Source organism: Oryzias latipes, chromosome 24 (assembly GCF_053564925.1).
Source record: "Oryzias latipes strain Hd-rR chromosome 24, Olatipes_Hd-rR_3.1".
NCBI classification, from domain to species: Eukaryota; Metazoa; Chordata; class Actinopteri; order Beloniformes; family Adrianichthyidae; genus Oryzias; species Oryzias latipes.
This window is the reverse complement of record NC_136260.1, coordinates 11,227,910-11,249,630: the sequence shown is the minus strand read 5'-3', so window position 1 is coordinate 11,249,630 and position 21,721 is coordinate 11,227,910. Positions and strand designations below refer to the sequence as shown.

General features: G+C 35.6%; 1 protein-coding gene across 2 annotated transcripts in view; it reads left to right on the top strand.

Annotated features, from left to right (window-relative positions):
- Positions 1-21,721, top strand: part of si:dkey-71h2.2 (low density lipoprotein receptor adapter protein 1) — a 57,469-nt gene that overhangs the window by 17,046 nt on the left and 18,702 nt on the right. Inside the window, exons 4-10 of one of the 2 annotated variants that reach the window (XM_004083826.5) lie at positions 6,190-6,304; positions 6,550-6,622; positions 6,738-6,815; positions 9,578-9,735; positions 10,086-10,120; positions 14,009-14,037; positions 15,407-18,331. In XM_004083826.5, the coding sequence (XP_004083874.2) occupies positions 6,190-6,304; positions 6,550-6,622; positions 6,738-6,815; positions 9,578-9,735; positions 10,086-10,120; positions 14,009-14,037; positions 15,407-15,453 (535 nt within the window). In that variant the 3' untranslated portion in view covers positions 15,454-18,331. Of the gene's footprint in view, positions 1-6,189; positions 6,305-6,549; positions 6,623-6,737; positions 6,816-9,577; positions 9,736-10,085; positions 10,121-14,008; positions 14,038-15,406; positions 18,332-21,721 lie in introns of those variants that run through there. The other variant, XM_078942420.1, reaches the window with a different exon arrangement.

Sequence of the window (21,721 nt, the reverse complement as noted above, 5' to 3'; positions counted from 1 at the left end):
TTAAAATAGCTTTCCCTAAGTCAAACATTTGGTTTAGGAGAGATTTTTATGCAGAATGCCCTTCCTGACACAATACCCTGTATTTTATCCGGGCTGGGGACCGGAACAGGGAGCCATCCAGTTGCTACGTAGATCAAGTCTCTATATCGTCATTTATGTTCCTACGATTACTTATTGGATTCCCTACTCTCTCACGCACATGCATTTTTCTGTGGGCAAAAAGTCAATTTTTTTAGCCTATGAACTCACTGCTGCTTAAGAAGTGCAGAAAACTGAAAATTCACGAGGTTTAGGATCAAATGAAGTAAAATATGGCAAATTCTGAACTGGATTTTTTGGGCCCTCCAACATAATTTTCTTTCTTTTTCTGTGTTTCACTGTTCTCTATTTGTGCTATAAAAAAGCTAAGTGTAGTATCACTGCACAATGCACTGGTTATGCTAATAAAAGTTATCGTTCTGTCTTACCTATAAGGAAAAAAAAATCTATGTGAAGAAAAGGAAAACTGCATTTTTTCCGGATAAAACTGCTTTAATTCACTATCCATGTATAGGGAGTAGATATACTGTAAATTGCCATCCCTACATATTAAACATTTAAAATCAAATAGTTTTAATTAAAAAAGAACTTGCTAATTATCTCTTGCAAATAATTAGATTATTTTATTACTACAAAGAGGACAATAATGATTAGAAAATGTAATGATTATGCTTTGATTACCTTAGCGATGCCTTCATGTAATTAAAAAAGGAAAATAAATGATTGGCTACTACAGAAGTTACTGGTAAAGAAAGTTGCCTGCAGACAGTGGAGGTTTGAGTTCCTGGTTAGCACGCCAACCAAACAGAGACACAGTCGATCTGTGCACAAAATCTCATTCATCTTATGTGTCTATTTTAAATATAAGTTGCATTTTATAAACAAAAATCCATTGGGCCATGATTTAAAACAATGTGATTTCAAAAGTCTATAATTATCACGTTAAATTTTAAGGGTGCTAAAATCTCTCCATCAAAACATCAAACAGACTGTGACTAAATTAAGATTTGTTTCCAGAGTTTCTCTCTCTGCAGAATTCTGCTAAGACTTGTGTGACCGAACATTGGTCGGACTGTGATCAGACAGAGCATGTGTGTGTGTGTGTGTGTGTGTGTGTGTGTGTGTGTGTGTGTGTGTGTGTGTGTGTGTGTGTGTGAGAGTGAGAGAATGTCCATCCTCTCCTAATCCACCTTATCAGCAGAAACAGAAGAACACATAGGCCAGAGCTACAAGCTTGATCTTTTTATTTTCCTCTTCTCTATTTCTCCTTTGTTAATTTTTTTTTATTGTATCATTAAAGCCGTGGAAATACTAAGGAGCTAACAATAACTGCAGACTTTGAAACCATTCTTCCAGTCTGGGAAAGGGCCACACTATGTGCTTTGGTTGAGTAAAAATGGGTTTTATTTCTCTTTTAATGACACCCCACCCCCCACTTCACTGTGGTCTTAGACCCCCCGCTTCACCTCTTATTTTTTTGCACATAATCCATTTGTGGGAGGTGAGAACCAGTGAAGGATGTAGGAAGACGAGTGAGGGGAATCAAATCAAGGCAGTGATCACTGAGCCTTAGAAATATAGAGAAAATTGTGCATTTGCCAAGACACTGATGTATCTGTACTAGTTTATGTAAAGCATAAAATTCTATGTGACATTCATTTCTTATTCTTTCTCAGTGGAATATCTCCTCCCAGGTTAAAAAAAGGGAATAATGAGAAGCTACGCTCAGACCACTCTGCAATTCACGTTTAAGCCAACTCTTATAATGAAAAGTCCAAGTAAACGCGTGTAATTGCTTTTCAGGTTTTCGTGTTTAAAACTCCTGTTGCACATTTTTTAGATCCATTTTCAAACTCTACCTACAATCAACACACATATGCCTGTCGTAAAAGAACAAGTTGAACTATGACCAATCAGGGGTTTGGATTTGATGGCTTCCCCTTTAATTCTCAGACATGCCAACTGTTTGAATATTAATCATGGAGGAGAAATTAATAGTTGCGGTTTGTGTCTGGCTGGAATTATATGACACCAAGTCTTTCACATATCGAAATAGAGCTGTGAAAGAACAAGCCTGAAGCAAGATTAACGAGATATGCACCTCTTTGACATTTCACACCAAGACTCTTCCAATTGTAGGTGGCGGACATGCGCTAAAGAAACCTTTTGGAGCAACAGTAAAAAAAATTTGGTGAGAGTGGTTCAATTTTAAACCAATTTATTTTTATTTTTCCTGTGTTAAAATACCCCGCAAAACAAGTTGGTCCCTTTTTAACCTCGAAGCTAGGTAAAAACAACCCAACTTTTTTTTTAAACTATGAAGATGTATTTATTATTGTAAATTAATGCAAATATTACTTTTAAATATTTATTACTGGTTGTTCATAGCCACCCTGTATAATGACTTTAACTTCATTTATTAATCATCACCTGGATTTTTGTCTTTTTTCTCACTTAAATGTCATATCAACTATAATTCTAATTTACAAATTTACTGGCATGTTTCACATGCTAAAACTGAATTCAACTGAGGCCTTTTGCCTAAGATTCCTTAAAGGATGTCAATTATATATTTGAAAATTTTTCAAAATATGATTTTGTTAGTCATACTTAAAATTTTGTTTGTGTTTTCAAGTTTTTTCTGTTCTCTGTCCTTCAAACAGGCAATATTACCTGTAGAGTCTCAAAGAGATTAATTTACAAGTTACACCGAAACGAAACACAACCTAGCCATATTGTGTTCATTATACACACAGTAAAAAACTAAACTATCACATACCTCAGTTTACCTTTATTGAATCACGATCTTAAAGCACATGAAAAGAAAATGTCAGCGTTACGCTACAAGAGCCTCAGTTGGGTTAAACAGAACTGCTTTCTTAATTTCTTCCTTTTTCTTAACAATAAACGAAAATCATGAAAAGGTTGACAGATGAGATGAAAGATAATGGCCTTAAAGAAAAATTGCCCAGAAGTAATCAGGTTTTCTTTTACTGCTTACCTTCTACCAAAAAAAGGCATCCTACTTAAGAAGCAGCACATTTTGTAAAAATAATAAGTATGAGAAAAACTAAGAGTCAGAGCCAAACGTTGCCTGTGCTGTATCAATTCCTATTTGATTAATCCTTTAATATGTATTTTTAACAAAGAGAAATGTACTTGGATTAACTGAAAAAGTTGGGAAGCAACTGGTCACCTGTGACTAAAAATATCAGCAGCTTTAGTTAATAACATGCCTGATCGATCTATAAATGATATTTGTCATTACATTTAGGATTCAAACAAAGCAGAAATGTTGATTGGCATCTCACCTGTTAGAGATGCTCATCACTCTGACATGCTGATGGATTTACAGTCACAACAACACAGATTTAGTTTTTGTTTCAAGGCATAAGGAGTTTCTAAACAAGCTTGCTTGAAAGCAGATAGTAGATATTTTTTCAGATTTTACAGCCGATTTCTTCATTCAGTTCACAGTGAAAGTTGACATGCTTTGATGAACAAATTTTTGCTGAAGCTTTGTTCTGCAAACATTCAACTATTCCCTGTCTGCCTCACGAGTACCTGTGCTTCAGAGTGAGCGGATCAAAGGCCTGCAGCCCACAGAGCCCCTTTGGAGACATGATGCAAACTGACAGCTCAGCTTCTGTTGTTCCAAATCAGTGTGATACTGTCAGTTAATATTTCTATTTTCTCTTCTTTTTCCTTCAAACTAAAGGTCTCTGCTGTGAAGATGATCTGCTGTTCGTCACACTGATGATGGGGTTATGTGATTCGGAACCTTCTAATAATCGAAAGTGAAGCATGTTTAACAATTGCTTCTTTTTTTTATTGTATTTTACTTCAATTATATGCAAAGCAGCAAATTTTATTTTCTAAAATGCATATAGGAAAAACATCGTCTTAATAGTTGACATTCAATATGAGAGCTAGATTATCCTAACAATTCAAATAAATAATTTTTCTGACATTAGGAAGGACTTCCACCATATTCAGCCTTGTTTTTTTTGCAGTCTACCCTTTGATCCTGAACTTTCTAGAAGACTCCATGATTTTTGCATTGCTCTTTGTGCAGCCTCGTCTGTCTTATTTTCATGCAGCATTTGGGGGCTACTGTTTAGTCTGTCATGAGCTGCATGTCTACTGCCCCACTTCATTATTCAGCCTCATGCATTCATTAATGCTCAGTGAAAAGCAGTAATTACTGAAACATCAAAAATGTTTTTTGCATTCCTTCATTGAGTTTTAGTTTCTCCTATGCCAATGAGAGGCATTTGATTTGATTCCCAATCACCTTGTGTCTGCTATTGTTGTTTACATTAAAATAGCTACCTGTCCTTAACACTGCCGTTTTGGACTTTTCGTTGGCAAACAAGAGCTGATTTGAAAAGGATTATGCCAAACAAAACAGCTAAAAGAACAGTTTCTTTCTAATTCCATTTCGATCAACCAGCACTTGTTTTTAATTCTTTCACCTCACTCCTCTTTTTTTGTTTGTTTGGGCCTTCGTGTTCCAATAAAGCTTGAATTTGATTTGTTAGGGTTTAGGTAACGGCACTTATTGGTTTTCCGTTGAGGTATTTTTTAACATTTTGTGTGACAGTAAGGTTCGGCATGTAATGAAAAAAAAAAAACTAAAACAAGCCCAGAAAATTTAATTAAATAAAAAAAAGTGCTGCTTCTATTTGAAAATACATTAAATTGTATTTGTATCCAAATAAAAGTTAATGTGTCAGATTTTAACATGTGAAGATTTTACTTTTGTTGCTTTCAGAACATATTACCTTTTTCAATCTTCTTATTGTGTCAGTGGTGGTGACATTTTATCCTGATTGATAATTTACCACTAACATAAATGTCCAGTCAATCCAGTGAAAGTTGTTTTTTTGGGGGGAAAACGGCACAAAAAACAAGATATGCTGTTTCTAACAAATCACAATCACATCTGAAGATAATGTCACAAAAATGTTTTCACATCACATGAGCCTTTCCATCCGAAATAGGTCAGACTACTCAGGGTTTTTTTTTCTGTGCTCATTTTTTATGCAATTACACCCTAAATATACAGTAAGTGTGAGGAGAGCAGTGTCCTGGGTATTGCTATGTGGGTCATGGATCAGTGTTGCAAGCCAGCAGCCAATTTGTGAGAGAAATGTGAGCAATGGTGATCCCCTGCTTGTTCGTTGAATTAATAAGTTAGTTTATTTTCAGAGTCCCCCCCCCCCCCCTGTTGTTTGAAGTTTGTCTCCAAATGGGTGTCAGGCGCCCACAAACCCCCCGTTGAATATAGTTTACAAGTTACTGTAATGATTGCAGATTAGTGATCCACCCGCGCTGAAAGCATCCATCTGTTGTTTTACTGCACAGAGGATGATACTCAAAGTGAGCCAACTGTGGGTCAGGTGCATTGCTCATTCAGGCATCTATTTAAAGGAAACACTTGATTATAGGCGGCGGTTTAGGTAACAGATAAACATAGCCTCTCTAGATCAATACAGCTACTAATAGCCGATATTAAATCTGACCGAGAATCTATTTGTGTCAGTGAAAGCTGCTGCGGGAGAACACAAAACAAAGGAAAAACAGAGGGGCGTGACTGCATTTAAAGACAATTGGATTTCTCCGAAAGCATATATTAGATTTAGAAGCGTGACAGCTGGGAACGAGCGTTCAGGTGAGATCAGTCGCACTGGGGATCAATTTGGAAGATGAGACTTTCCATTTCCCACTGGCAGCAGAAATTCAGATATTTCAGCCAGGGGGTTCAAATTGAATAAGATCAGGTTTTTGTTTCAGAAAATCATTTTGCAACAGTTCTAGAATGGAAAAAAAGATGCATGTTTAGCAGAGACCCTTTTCTCTATCGTTAAATTATCATTTTAAGTTCTTAATTCCGAAATCTACATGAGTAAATGATTCCCTGTAAACCATGAATGGAAAACTCAAAATCAACGTGATTATCTACAGGGTAAAATACTTTCTCCACATTATAACACTCAAAATAATACTCTTAACCATCTTGCTCATTGGGCTCTAAGCGTGTCAAAATTCTCCAATAAAACAGAAAGTAGGAGCTAATCCATATTTCAAGAATGATGGACTTAATATGAATTCACAAATACCATGTTTTTATTTTTGTGTTTCTTGCAGAATCTCATACTGCACAGCTGATAAAACTCAGGATAAGGTCTTTGCTTATGTCTCACAGAGTCAGTTCAATGAAACTCTAGAGTGCCATGCATTCCTCTGCCAAAAAAGAAAAATTGTAAGTACAGATATTTTATATTCACGCCTTTACATAAGAGTATTTGCATTTATGCCTTTAAAACCAGCTGCTTCTGTGTTTGTAGACACTGTAGAAAGTGTCTACTGAATTGCATGTTGTGGGATAGTTTCTGGCTCCATCTAGTGACAATTAAGTAAAAATGAAACGTGTCGGTTTTTAAAAAATATTATTTTTTTATGTATTTTTTTAAAACCATGTTTCAGTCTTGTTTTGATTTTCTGCAGGCTCAGGCTGTCACCTTAACGGTAGCTCAGGCTTTTAAAGTTGCTCTAGACCTTTGGGAGATCGCTCAGGAAAGTAAGTTTGCATTAAAACTCAAAAAAGAAAATAAAAAATATCGTTCTCTCTTAAGGGAATGGGTAATTTCAAAATGTTAATCCCACTTTAAGAGACTATATTCTTTGTGTTTTAGGTAAGAAATCTCGGACCTGCTGTTCCTGCACAGCATCTGAAGGGCAGATGGAGACAGAAACTCGACATGTTCCTTCAGGTGACACTCTTATTATTTTTAGCACACAAATAGGTTTCTTAAACATCCTGCTCTGTTTTTTCAGCTACTGTTTAGGACACAATTTCGTTAGAGATCACTGGAACTGATAATCGATCCCAGTAGAATGTTTGGAACACTACCATGACCCCATTTCTTTTTAACATTCTTTTTAAATGAACAGACTGAAGCACATCATAGTAGTTGGTAAGAGGTGAAACGTCTTCAACTTTAAAAACCAAGTCCAGATGACAACCTTTAAACCTACTACTATGATGGAATCTACCTGGATGAATGAGTCTTCATAGACAAACTGAAGCACAGTTACATGAAATATATTATTGCTAAAAACAAAAATAATTCTTACGATGAATACTTTATTTATGAACATTGATATTTGGTTATAGGTTATCTAAAGAAATGTTAGTGTTTTCTTTTTCTTCAATATTTTTATTTAAAAACAAAAAAATGACTCACTTTGTAAACACTTTCTTCTGTATTATTAGCTGTTATTTTTAATCTTTTTACTTTTAATATTCTTTTCTAAATTATTCATGTTTCAGTTAACTAGAAGATTAAAGTTCAATTTCAAAAATGTTGAAATTAGCAAAGTAGCTGAAGGGAAGACATTTTTTCTGTCAGAAAACAATACGAATAACATTTCTGTTGGCTGATCTGTGCAATCTATATAGAAAAAAGGAAGTGCCATAGGCATTTTGTCAGTTTTATTTCCTATTTATATTTAATCCTTTTTTAAGCTCTAATTGTATTTTAATGTTTACCATCATACCCAGTTACAAGACCAATGGGAACACTATTGCAGTAGATCTAAAGATGATCAAAGTGGGACTTTAATGTCCACCATCTTTAAAATGTTTATGTGACTAATCTTATTGGAATTCAAATTAGTTGTACTAAGAAAAATCCAATACCAATTCATCAAAACCAGAAATCAATTTTCTTTATAAAACAATGTCTTGCATTTGCCAAGCACAACAAAAATCAGCTCTGTTTTATTTTTTGTAAAATGTCATCATTTGATTAATTAAGGGATAAATTACGGTAAGTGAAAGCTGTTTTTTGTGACCTTTTGTTATGGAAATTTGAAAGTTTAATCGATATGTCACTGATTCATGTGAAGTCAAAAATCAAATCATGCGAAAAGCTACAAGTTCAAACTAATGGTTACTGTGCAACATTGTGTGGTTGTATTATGCTTTAATTCAGCTTGATCAGACTTTGGAGATGGACTGTTGTGACAAAATGACATTTTCTTTTTGAAGGTCATTCTGCGAGTTAAAGACCCCCACTCCATTCCAAGCCCGTATGCAAAAATGCCTGTAAACAGTTGCAACTGTTTTGCTAATTTTAGGGAAAATGTGAAACATTGATATTTAAATTATTCAATTTATTCAAAGTTCAGTGAAAAGCTCTTATTGAAAAGGTCCGTCAGCTTAACTTTTTCAAATCAAATCAAACTTTTTAAAAATTGTATTTACTGCAAACAAAAAGTAAATTTTCTTTGAAAATCAATTTTGTTAAGTGTTAAAAGAATTTTTGTCTTTGAACTGGAAGCTGAACTGGTAATCGAAAAAAAAAAAAAAAAAACTTTTAAAGAAAATTACAATATAATTTTTTGGAGCTTGAGTTATTAATTGGCTGATTTAAAATGTTAAACATTTAGATTAAAACAATCCTCCGAGGCTGATATTAAAGGTCCTTTGGAGAAGTTATCTCTTTGTGCTGAGGATGACGGACAAGCATATCTTCCTCCACTTGTCTTCATGTTCATGCTGTCAGCATTGTTGCCAAAAGACTGCTGAAAGTGTTTCACTCCAGTCTCTTGAACTTCATAAATTCGTAAATGGATTAAAAAATAAAGAAAATAAATGATGATGCTATCTTCTTGACATTATAATTACTTCTAATCGCAAATACATATTTTGCATTCAATCATATAGCAGCTTACACACAGGACACACTTGATCCTTTAAATATAATTATTGTAAAAACAAGTTTTATTAATTTGCTTTTGTATTTTAGTTCACACAGGGAGCTGAGGGAAACACAATGATATGCATTTAAAAAATGTTTTCGATACTGATTAATTGTTGGTATTGTTTTAAAAAATATAGTCCTCATTTTTTGCATGATTCATCAAGTTACCATGGTAACTCCTACTTGGTGAACTACCACCATCACTGATTGCTGCTATATTTGTACTAATGACCTTTTCAGTTATCCTGTGTCCATTACCACGCTTAGAAAGGTGAATGTGGTCACTTTCTGACTCTCACATTAGGGGCAAATCATTCATTTTAACCGAGGATTTTAAATACTTCCCAAAGGTCATGTCATTCATTGGTCAGGATTTAATAGCACAAATGTTTTCTGTTCCTGGAAGGTCAGAATGAAGCTTTTATCATATTCAGTTTATACGTAATAAGAGCTGAAGTTCTTTACATTCTTCTAACCAGGCTAGAGCATCAATTGAAAAGGTGGAGGCTTGTTTGTGAAAGCCTGATGGGGCTTTGAAGTACAAAGTTGTTCCATGAAATGGTGAAAGTGTTTTGCGTGACATGAGAGGAAGTTTTACTGTGCTGCAGACAAAAAAAAGGGGTAAAAAAAACACTGACAGGTTCTTTTTTTTCCCTCTCGTTTGCTTCATGTCTCGTTGTGGTCTGTCATTTTCCATTTCTTTTCATCCGTCTACAACTGTCCTCTGTGTGTCATTGTCTCCACTTTTTCGCTTTATTCTCTTCCAGCCGGTCACCCACACCTGCCATCGCCTGCACATCAAGCAGCACACAACCCCATCGGAATGGAGGAAAAGCTCCGGAGGCCCTTCTTCTCTGCTTTGCTCAGCTCCCCGTCACCTCGCAGTAACCCCTCGCGGAGACGACCAATCAAACTGGACTCCTGGGTGGGTTGCTCATCAACCTTTGCCCTGCTGGGTGGGCAGAGTTAACTGTGGGTGGAAAACATTGAGGACAAAGTGGCTGAAAGTGTATAAAATGTTTCAGACTCTGCCTAAAGTAAGTCTAGTTTGTTGTGCATAGTTAGGCAGCAGTCATCTTGGGTGTCAGTTACAACTATTCAACACTAGGTGACGCCCTTCTCATGATAAAATCTTTCTGCAGAATTATGTTCTCACAAGGCAGGGCATGACAGCCTAATAAATAGAAATTCAGTGAAGCTTGAAAGCATTAAAATAGTGAGATTTCAACATGCAGCCTTTTGTGTGGCCTCATGTGAATTGTTGTGTCCCAACAGGATGTGGACGACGGACTCGAAGACGCGTTCTCCAGGTAACCTTCTCCATTTCTGCGTAAACTTTAGTAAATATTCCTACAAAAGAGGTTAAAAGATATGATGTTTTTACTTTTCTATACAAAAAACTATTATCTCTGACAAAAAACACTGAATGTAGAATTACATTTTTAAAAATTACTGAAATGTTAAGGAAGTCTTAAATAATCAGTTTTTCCAATATATTGATATATTACTGTTTGTACGTAGACACTAATCAAGGATGATACCATTCAGATGCTGTTTTCTGTTTTTAAAAGCTGCAACATTTAATATATTTAAAAAAATGCTTTGCCATTCAGAATTGTGGTATTTTTTTATATTTTTACTTTGTCAGCTTCTTATTAAACAGACCTCTGAGAACTTAATCCCAATTCTTACACTATTGTCAAATTTTCTTTAAATAATCAAAAAACATTCTGACAAAATTAAGAAAAATTATTCTTATTTTAAAAAAAAACTAGTCTCATAAACATGTTTTTGAGACAAAAATGAGAATTTTCTTCTTGAAACATGCTCTGGCATGTTCTAATTGGGTGGGCACACCCGAATCAGGTAATCAGTCATGAGTAGGGCTTGGATATCTGGATAGAAATGCATATATAAACTCGCAGACACATGTAGTGGTGGGAAACTAATCCCATTTGCACTGACACTATACCACAAGCACCCATTACTCAACCATCAAACTGTTAAAACACTATACAAATATTTTAAATTAAAGCGTGGAAGGGTTTGTCATCTCAATCAAACCTTAATTAATGCTAATTTAGGGGGTTTGTCAACATGATTAGTCCCTGTTGCACATCAGTGCAGCAGATAATAAAAAACATCATAATAAATGTGTGTTTTTCCATCTTTTATCTTCCTACTGGCAGCAAAGAAAAGCACTCGTTTAAGGTAAAAGGACTAGCAAGGCTGACTTCTGAAGTCATCCAATTCTTGCAAAGTCACCGTCCAATAGAATAGAATGCCCCTTCTTTTATTGCAGCCATCCTGACAGAGCTATCAAGATTACTGGAGCTGAACAAAGGTGCCCACAATGTATCAGCCATTTATTTCTTTACCCTCATTACGGTGGAGGACTGGAAAGATCAACATTCATGGGGTGTGAGGTGGCAGCGATGTGCAAAGCCTCTGAGGTCAGATGAGACAGGACAGGTGTGAACACCTCATAAAGATGTAAATGCCATCATAGACTGCAGCTTTTCCTATTTTGCACTTTTGATGTCTCAGTTGGGTTCATTAATTTTTATTTTATAAGCTTACTTTTAACACATAAACATGACATACTTTACTACTACAGCTTCTGATTTGACAAACAGTAAATGATCCAAAACTGTGGCTAAAATATTCCACTGTGTGCCCTGCTTGGCCTTTTGTCATTTAAGCAGGTCATTGTGAGCTTTGTGTGTCCAACGCTGCTGTAAAAGCCATCTATAAATACAAAAAAGCTGCAGGGAAATGATGTCCCTCTTTTTAAAAAGAAGGCAAGTCATTAAGCTGTGTTTCCTGTCACTAATAGACTAGTTATAGCCGATTTAAGGATCGGGTAAAGCAACGTAAATAAGCAGGTATTGGGTAGGAAAAGTGACGAGGACAAAAAAAAGTGGCTGCCCATGACTTTAAGATGTGGGCATCAAATATGTGTTTTTAAAAATGCGGAAAAGGAATCCAGGTTGTTTGAAAAAAAATAAGATTTTTTGCATGGATCAGCACAGATGTTACGCTCTGCAGTGACGCTGCACCATCTATTATTAAGAACTCATGGTCACATTGAGTCATCATAGCTGTTGAATGTTACAAACTTTGTCAGTTTGCTCTGTCAGCACAACAGCTACAGTCATGGGGTCAGAAGTTTTGTTTGTGTTGCCAGAAGTTACTTAAATCTGTTCTCAGTGAATGCTTTTTGCAGATGATGCTGTTCTGTTGGCTTCAGCGAACCACAACCTTCAGTGAGCACTGGGGCGGTTCAGTGTTCAGTATGAAGCAGCTGGAATGAGAATTAGTCTTTGGTCATTGATCACAAAAAGATTGTTGGTAGATTGAGAGCTCCTGCCTCAAGTGGAGGAGCTGTAGTATCTTTGGGTCTTGAACATGAGAGAATAAAAAGAGCTGAACTAAAATGCAAAATCAAAATCCTGAGCCAGTCAATCTATGTTTCTACCCTCATGGCCATGCTCTGGGGGTCATGACTGAAAGGAGAAGATCCTAGACACAAGCAGCTTAAATAGGCTTCGCCTTCAGGGTGGCTGGGTACTCTGTTAAGCTACGTACACACCAAGCATTTGAGAGTGCGCTAAACCGGGTTATGGAACGCATGTTTAGCTCGCGTTGTTCATACTGGACAAGCAGGGAGGGGCTTCTTCTTCCTTATCTTTACCTACTGTTTCCTAGCACATGTTTGCCACCTACAGTTGGAAGAGGCTGAGTGCGATGTCAAAGCGGTGCAAATCTCACGATTTGGGCATTAAATGGAGACCGGTTCACTGCTAATGTCTTTGCAATGGCGGGTATGAATACCATCATATCAGGAAGTGGTCTTAGTTTATCTTTATTTGAAAAACAAACACAGACGTTATCGGGCCTGCTGCCGTGTCTGGGTTCACCAGATAAAGTCCAATGGCCACACATTTAGCAAAAACAGCTGTAAAAACTTGCGTAGTACATGTGAAGATGAGTTTCGAACGCGGAAGTCTGAAACATGTCATTGAAGTGTGTTTACATAGACTTTTCATTGGACGTGTCAGCTTGAACGCACTTTGACGAGAGCGGTGTGAATGTAGCTGAAGTTATGGGATGAAGATATTGGTTACTCAAAAGGAGCTTGGGGTAGAGCCACTGCACATTCACTTTGAGAGAGGCGAGTTGAAGTGGCTCCGTCATTTTTTCAAATGTCTGCTTGAAGCCTGTCACGGCAGGTATTCTGAGCATGTCCCACTGGGAGAAGGCACTGGGGAAGATGCAAGATGGGCTGGAAAGACTTTGGAGAGGTTTTGGCCCTCAATGGGTTTTAATGACAAATCTGTAAAGGGAAGTCCTAGCATGTCAGCTTAGACTACCGCCAACATGATCTGATTCTGGATGGGTAGTTTTTTTTTTGTGCAAATATGTTATAAGAAAAATCTGTATTCAGTTGTAATTGTTATCCTAAAGGACTGTAATTCTTTTCTTTAAATTCTTCTAAAATAGAGGTAAAAGTTTGTGTACACTTTGTCCATAAAGAAATAAAATATTTTACATAGTAGTTATAATTGTGTCATGTTTTTTTAAAATAAGATACAAATTCTTCGTCTTTTAGAATTGAATTAAAGCAGCCACAATTTTCTTGTTCAGCAAATTTAGAAAGAAAAACCTAAAAAAAAATTAAAACAATTATATAAAGCTATGTAAACCTTCTAAGCATGATACGTTTAGTTTCCTCTAAAATCATTCTAAAACTGGTAACAGATTAACAGACTTGTTTTATTTCACTTAATAAAGTTGTGTTTATTACAGTGCAAAAAGTTCCCAGTATTTGTCCCTTGCAGCGCTCTAATCAGCATTAATTAGAGTCTAGAATTGGTGTTTAGAATTTCACTGCATTGACCATCACTGATCTTAATAGTTTTATAACCTTTGTTGCAGGTATACCTTAGTTATAATAATGCTTTTTAAGGCCATCTTGGTCCAATACTGTTTACATTTTATCATCAGGGGTTTAATGTAATGATTTCCTTTAGGCTCTAGGCTTATTATTGACCTTGTGGGGTTTGAGGCCCTTAAGTAAATAAATCATCTTTTTATGGTTTATGTGTACATATATGAAGGTTCATTGAGTTCTGAATGTTCTCTGGTGCTGCTTTGTTTATGAATCATCCTTTCTTTGTTTCTTGTTGGGCATGCAGCAACATGGAAGTGGAGGAGACAGACTCTGGTATGTGATGCTTTTATTTTATGACAGTATTTGGGTACATGTTGCCTGGGTTTCAATTTTGAGAGGATATTAAATTCATGCATGATGCCTTTTCCTGGTTTTACACCACCTGGACTGACTATCAGCTGGCAGAAATTTGGTGAAGAGTTTTTCTGTTGAGCTGACGTTGATTCAGTTTCCCATTTACAAGGGAAGACGTGAGCTTTTGTACAGTTTAGATCCTTATTAATTTAAAAACCTTATTTAAGTTTTCTTTTTTCATTTTCTTTAAATATCCTTAAAGTAGGTAATGTAAGGTAAAGCCAAACGGATTTCTTGCTGTTTTAGTTGCTGAATTTTAATGAAATTGATGTCCTTATGGGCGCCAAATTATTTGTGTTTACATCCTTTGGAAAAAGTGTGTTTCTGTCATCTTAGACAGATAGGACCTCCTAGTCTAGGGTTTAAGAGAGAACAATCCATCTATTCTTTGTATTGTTTGAGATTTATTCTAGAAGATTGTGAACTTAGACAATACCTATATGTGTTCATTCATTTCTAACACAAATTCTACTTAGCAGTAGGAACTGCTGGACTCATCTGTTGGTGCCTGCTGCAAAATTAAAGTGTCTGCCATGACCAAACAGTTTCACATAACTAATTAATGTTATAATATGTGGAAAACGGGTGTGACAAGAATGGGCAGACGGCTGGTTCAGAATGCAGCAGGTATTTTTAGAACAGCAAAAGTCCACAAAGCTAAATGAAGGTCCGGCAGGGGTCAATGGGAGCATCAGAGAAGAAACAGGAGTTGTGGTAAATGGCGTATACTTATATAGCGCCTTTCTTCCTACAAGGACAAAGCGCTTTACAGTCACAGACCCATTCACCCAGTCACACACACATTCCCACACACAGTCACACACTGGTGGTCGCTCCGCTGCCAAACACAGGCGCCCGCCTACCACCAGAGGCAAGGTGGGGTTCAGTGTCTTGCCCAAGGACACTTCGACTCATGGGCGTGCAAGGCGGGAATCGAACCTGCAACCTTACGATCATGGGACGACCGCCCTACCGCTGCACCACGGCCGCCCCTGAGTTGTCAGGATCCAGGCGAGATTCGGGGCAAAGAAAAAAACTTCCCCTGAAAAAGCACTTGCCTATGCAATTCAGAAGAAAATACTCATTTAAGCCCGTATCTTCTTTCTATCGTTCTTTTTTAAATCTATTTTACTAAAGTTCAAATTGTCTGCATGTCACGGATGACCCTTCACACTATTTTCCTTTCCACTTGTTTTTTTTCATCCAATTCTTCATTTCTCTGAATGAATATTTAATGCCTCTGACATCTCTTTTTCTGCGTTCCCTCTCTTCTGTCTTGCTCTGCCAGACTGGCCGAGTCCCACTCCGAACCCCTCCCTCGCGATGCAGCTCTGATTCTTCAGGAGGCTCCACAAAGACTAAGAAGCACAGACTTGCAACCAACATGCAGCATAAAAAAAACTACATACAAAGCATTTCCAAGCTCTCAAGGCAAGCAGAGATAAAAAGGTTAATCCAAACCTTTTGCGATGTAAATTCTGATATTACAAAGGTTTTTTTTTAATGAATTGCTGCTTGTCAAATACACTCCAAATACAGTCAGGTGTTCACAAACTGCAGGAGAAACTACTATACACAGGGTAACACAACATAACTCACTTTATTGTACCACAGGATGAATTTGAATAAGTCTTTTTTTTTAGTTTCTGACAAGTTTTTACTTGTGGATTGTACATGTAGCTTGCGATAAATGCTTCAGAAAAACCTGTACACAGTTTTTTGAAAATGTGTAGTTTAGTTTGTTTGGTTACTTATACATCAAATGCTAAATTTGGGTAAACAAAAGCTCATTTTTTGTTTTTTTAATTTCAGTTGCATGCAGAGACCATTCCTTGTAGTTTGTAAAAAAAACTGCTTGTATACTGTAGAACAGGAGGAATAAAGGTGCCTACTGCAGAAACGTATTTTAAAATCATCTTTTGATCCATTTTTAAAACATTCCCAATGGTCTTTTGATTATGATTATAGCCAAAATAAAAAAGGACATAGTTTCTGCAGAGCGGAAACTGTGTCTTTCACCTCTGGGTTGTGGGTGGTACAGCTGGTGTGGTGTGGGCCAGTCCACACGGCCCATCATTCCTTTGTTTACACTCTCTCCCGCTATCTTACAGCCCCTCACACGCCCAATATTAGTGGTGCAATAAAAATGGAGATCAATATTGGTGCTATCCCAGCCGTACAGTTTTGATCCAGATACCAGCTCAGACGAGAAAAACAAAGATGTACATGGATCTATTTGTCTATAAATGGATGCATCGGAATGGAACGGAGCAGGGAGCTCGTGACCTTCCGATTGTAGAAGGTCAACTCCAAGCTTTTTCAAAAGGCATTTTTTCGTCTGCTCCTGATTCACAATGATTTAGATAAAGAAAACGCAATTAAGAGCTTACTTCTCTTTCTATATGTCCTCCATCATCAGAAAAATGCTACAAGAAAACAAAGAACCCGAAAAATCATTTCAAATTACTTTAGGTGAAGGAAAAATGACATAATTTTTGTAATATTAGAAGTTATGCATGCACAAAGCAATCACCTGGAATCCACTATAATACCAAATTCTGCCTATCATTGACTTTTGAAAAGAAAAAATACAAAACCAGAAAAAAAGAAACAAACAGTAGTAAATCATATTTTTCTGTAAGTGGTTTTAGCCCTTTCTTTTGCACTTAAACTTCTCCACTTCAGGTGCGATTGCACAAAAAGATTGTTTTAGTGCACTAAAATGATGTTGATTCTTGTACATGTACGAGAATCAATGTAAGGGATGAGGGGAGCTGTATATTACTTTTAATTTTTGTTGAAACACAATTTCTTATTATGATTGTTTTTGTATATACAGTATGTACTGTTTGTGTGGATAATGTATTTTGTGTAATCGAGATTGCTTTTTTTATTCTTTAAGCATCAGCGTAGGGTAGAAAATTTGCACAGATTTTACTATTGATTTTTTTTTTTACAGTAAATTAAATCAACATGCATGCCATTCGAATTTCTAGTTATTTATTCTAGGGCTCTAAGTCACTTATAAATTAACTGCCTCTGTTTCACCATCATAACTCTGCATCCCCTTTTTTCAAGCATTTCCTACCGAGAGCAGAAACAATTCCCCTTTTTTCTCATACTTCCCTCATGGTGTTTATTTTTATCCCTCTCTCAGATAATGCACATTGTGAAGAGGGTACTACACTCTTTGGCTGAAGTGGTTATTCTCTATGTATTTGTGTCAGTCTGACTTAATTTCCATGGGTTCTGAGGCTCTGTGTTGTCATGACACCGGCTGCACAATGATTGGATAGTTTATCCGGTTACTCATTGAAACCTAATTGTATAATTTCATTCGTAAGTGGCTGAAATATTGCTTTAATTGTTTTCTGGGAGAAAGATTTTTATTTGTTTTTATGTACGTTTGGAGGATGGTGGTCAGTGATGATTGGATTATGACTTTCAGGGGCTGCAGCTGTTCCCTAAAGAGACTTTTGTTAACAACATTATTGATTAGATTGATCCATTGTTGATAAGATTGATATTTTTTAGCGTTTTACAACAGTCTTCATAACGCAGGTCTAAACGTTTTTAAAAATGTCAACTTTGGCAACCTTCTAATGTTTCTTTTTGTGTTTTTTGTTGTCATTTTATTGGGTTTTTAATTGGGAGAGAGAGAGAAAATCTGCAGCCAAACTCCTTTGAAAGTTTGCAATGAAATGGGAATTTCATTGTTAGGTTTGTTAAATGAATCATGTTTGAAAGTAGATTAGTCCAGTGAGCTTCTGAAGGTTTTCTTTTGTTCAGCCTGTATACATCACCCCATGGATTTGTGTGGACAGAATACATGAAACATAAGGTATAAATAGATGTAATTCTTTTTTTTTAGACTTTTCTGGGCACAAATACATAAGATAACACAATTAAATTTAGAATTTAATAAATATATAGTAAAGTAGGCCAAAAATACATGCAGGATGTGAATCGAACCTGGAAAGCTGAGTCAAGGCCCTGAATAATCACTGAAGTTTACATTGGTTCACTTGAAGAAGGTGCTCATGTTTATCTATGCAACTTATGGATTTCCAGAAATGTTGAGATTTTGTGATGATATTTGTTGGTGAAGAATTCCTAATCAGTTGTTGTAATCTTTTAAAAACAATGTTGTATTATAAAGCTTTTTTGATTTGCCACATATTTAACCAAAATAAAAGACTTTTCATAAATACGGCAATGCTTCTATAGATTTTATTGGTAGTAAAGGATGTTGGTAACACTAAAGTGTGTTTTACTTTCTGTTTGCAAACTGTTTTCATTAAATGGACAAGCATTTTCTAGAACTGAAGCGTGGCATTTTTTAATCATTTTTGTGGTTTTAACAGACGTTTTTTTTGTAAAGGAAATAAATTGATTTATTTATCATTGTAAAAACAAAGAAATAAGAAAATGCAGTAGACTGGAAAAAATGTCCTTCTCACTATAGAAAATCCAGAATATAGGATGTTTTTCCCTTATTAACATTGAAAAATCTGCCAAGTAAAATTCGTCGTGGTGAGAATTCTTCAAATAAATTGTGATGTCCTTCACCTTTTAAGACTAAATTACATCTTAAAACACTGAGGTAGTTATCTCTGGAAATATTTAGTCGTAAATAAACGTTTATTGCTCAGAAAAATGTTTTTTTACAATTTAATTGTAAAATATGTATACACTTTTCCCCCTCAATTATAAGACCAAAATTGCACATTTTAAAATAAATTGGTCTTAAAAATTATAAGTAAATTATGAGCCAATAAAACTTCCCAGTTTCCCTAAATTTAACAAGTGTTTTTTTAAAAAGACCACTCATTCATAAATTTTTAAAAATATCATGTAAGGTTAAAAAACTAAAATGTTTTCATGATCAATGACTCAAAGATTTTTTGGCTTAAAACAAGTCACTATGTCAAACTGAAAGTAATTTGCCCTTAAATCAAGTATAATCAGATATGTTAACGAGAAACTAGACCAAAACACTTGGTAAGATTTTGTGTTTTTGCAGTGTTTCACTTGTTGAAATAAGTATCTTACAGCTAAAACAGTGACGTTTTATTTATTTATTTTTGTTACACTAATTTAATGTGATTTTCAAACAGCACCTTTACGACAATGATTTTTTTGACTTGCCATTTAAATCTTTTAAATCTTTATTGAATAAAATATTTGGTTAAAGTCTATTTATTCTAAGCTGCTTTCATCTAATTGCATAAAAAATGAAATATTCTTTGAAATATGACAACAAAAAAGTTCTATTTTTCAGCATGACGCCTCCTCAGCTCCCTGCAACTGTTAGATCCACACCTGCACTTTAATCCATGATGTTTATTTTCCAGCTCAGTGTGGTCGATTAAATGCAAGGTCATGTTGTTTGGTTTAAAGATCAGCATCAATTTTGCACTATGCTCAATCAAATATTAGATAAGACTCACCTGCTGCTCCGAACAGTATCTGGAAAATCCATAATTTTCCATCAATGAAATGACCGCTGTGATATTTAACCCATAAATACAATGACTTACAAAGGGTTCACAAGGGATTATTAACACCTACAATCGTCATATAGATGCTCGTGGACTGGTGTAGCTAAAGGTTGTATTTAGGTTTACAGGCAGACCTGGTTATTTAAAGTCAGGTCCTGGTGGAGAAGATTGATTTGACAGTAGAGTAGTTCACTGTAAAGAGGCAGCATTGGTCTTGCACAGCCAGAGTTATCTAAGATAGAATCAGTCTTGTCTCAGGTCAAGTTTGAAAGTAGCTGTCAGGATTGAAAAATACGAACGTGAACCACAAGTTCAATTCTGCTTGTGTAAGATTTTTTTAGATTTCTGTGAACATCTGCATCAATGTGTCTTTGCCTGTATTCTTTTGAATTCATTTTTCACAGGTTTTTTTTCATTAAAGGATTTTTTTTGAGTCAGATAAAAATGCCCTAACTGTTGTTTCCAGATCAGCACAAGATGGTTTTGCAAAACTCAAATGTTTTTCTTTTGTCCAAGAGGTTTTAAATTATAATAGGGTAAACCCTTTGTTACATAACGTAGTTTAAAGAAAAATCTGAACAGAAGATCACCGTACAAAAATTAGACTAGCAGAGACGTGACAAAATGTACAAATAAATGATACAAAAAACAACTTTGGGGTAAAAAATGTGGAGGCGCCAAGCAAAGCATTAAACAGAAAACCAATTCATGTGGAAAAACAGAAAATGTTCAAATGTGACTGAAAAATGACACCATAAAACAAAAGCTGTCTTTGTTTTTTTCAGTGGAATTCAATTGATGAAGTGAATTTGATTTCTTTTTTTCTTTATTAATAGAAACATGCATCCCAAAATACAGTTTATTTTGTTTTTAATGAACTGTTAGACAAATCTTTCATGTAAGTATCTGCATGTGCAGCTAATCAGAAAACTTTCTTCCTAAACACCAGTTTTCTGCAAATTATCTTGTGAATTTGTTTGTCTGATTATTGTTTTAATTTTTAAAGATACGTCTTTTGTATCTTGTTGTATAAAGAATGCAAAAAAAAAAAGGCGAAGCAACATTTTTTTCCTCAGAGACTTTAAGCAGCAGTTCAGTGTGCAGATTTTCACAAAGACATTGAGTCAAATTTATGTGTAAACATTCAGTGTGATGATGGTGTAATAAAACTTGGTTAATAATAAAAACTGGATTGTCTACAGGAGAGAAAAGACTGAAAGAACACCTAATGAAAAAAAGAGGTCAACAAGTATTGTTTTTCTGAGAGAATTTTAGAATTTAAGTGGCTGGGTAGCTCGGTTGGTAAGGTGGGAAGCTACCACGCAGGAAACCAGGGTTCGATTCCAGGGTTCGGAATGAGCAATGGTACTGGGGGCAATTACCATATCAATGGCGAGCAGTTAACATCACCCAGTGAGGGTCCTTAGGCAAGACCCTTAACACTACTGCCTCCCGAGCGCGGTTTCGGCTGCAGCTCACCGCTCCCCAAGGGGATGGGTCAAATGCAGAGAAATGGGATAAAATACAGTGTATAAAAAATAAAAAATAAAAAAAAAATAATTTAGCAAAGATTAATTGAAGCCTCTTGGCATAAAAATCTATGCTACAGCAATGATGATGAAGATTGTAAAGGATACTGTGTGTTCTTATGTTGTAATGTTTAACAACACTTCTTTGGCTTGATTATAGGCTTGTTTTTTATGTTTTTTAATTAAAACCTCAGTTAAATACCTCTGCTGCTTTCTTTTGGGGATTTTATTAATTTCCTGTCTGCAGCAACAGATGAAAAGAAGACCAAAAAAATGATGCCAAATCTCTTTTCTCTTTTTATTTGTTTGTTTGTTGAACCGCAAATGAAAATTTCTGTGTAACTGACTGTTAACAGGAGATTTAAAACCACGGATATAAGAAATTCTAAGTTATATTTGCATTTCAAATTTGCATATTGTGATGCCTGTTTTGCAACTTAATGAATTCATTCAAAAGCATACTCAGTATGCTTTTGAAGTGCTTCTTAGGAGGTATGATAGAAACTGATTTTCAATAGTTTCATTGCTAAGCTAGAAGGTTTTTATTTTTTGATCAACCCCAACATAAAGGAA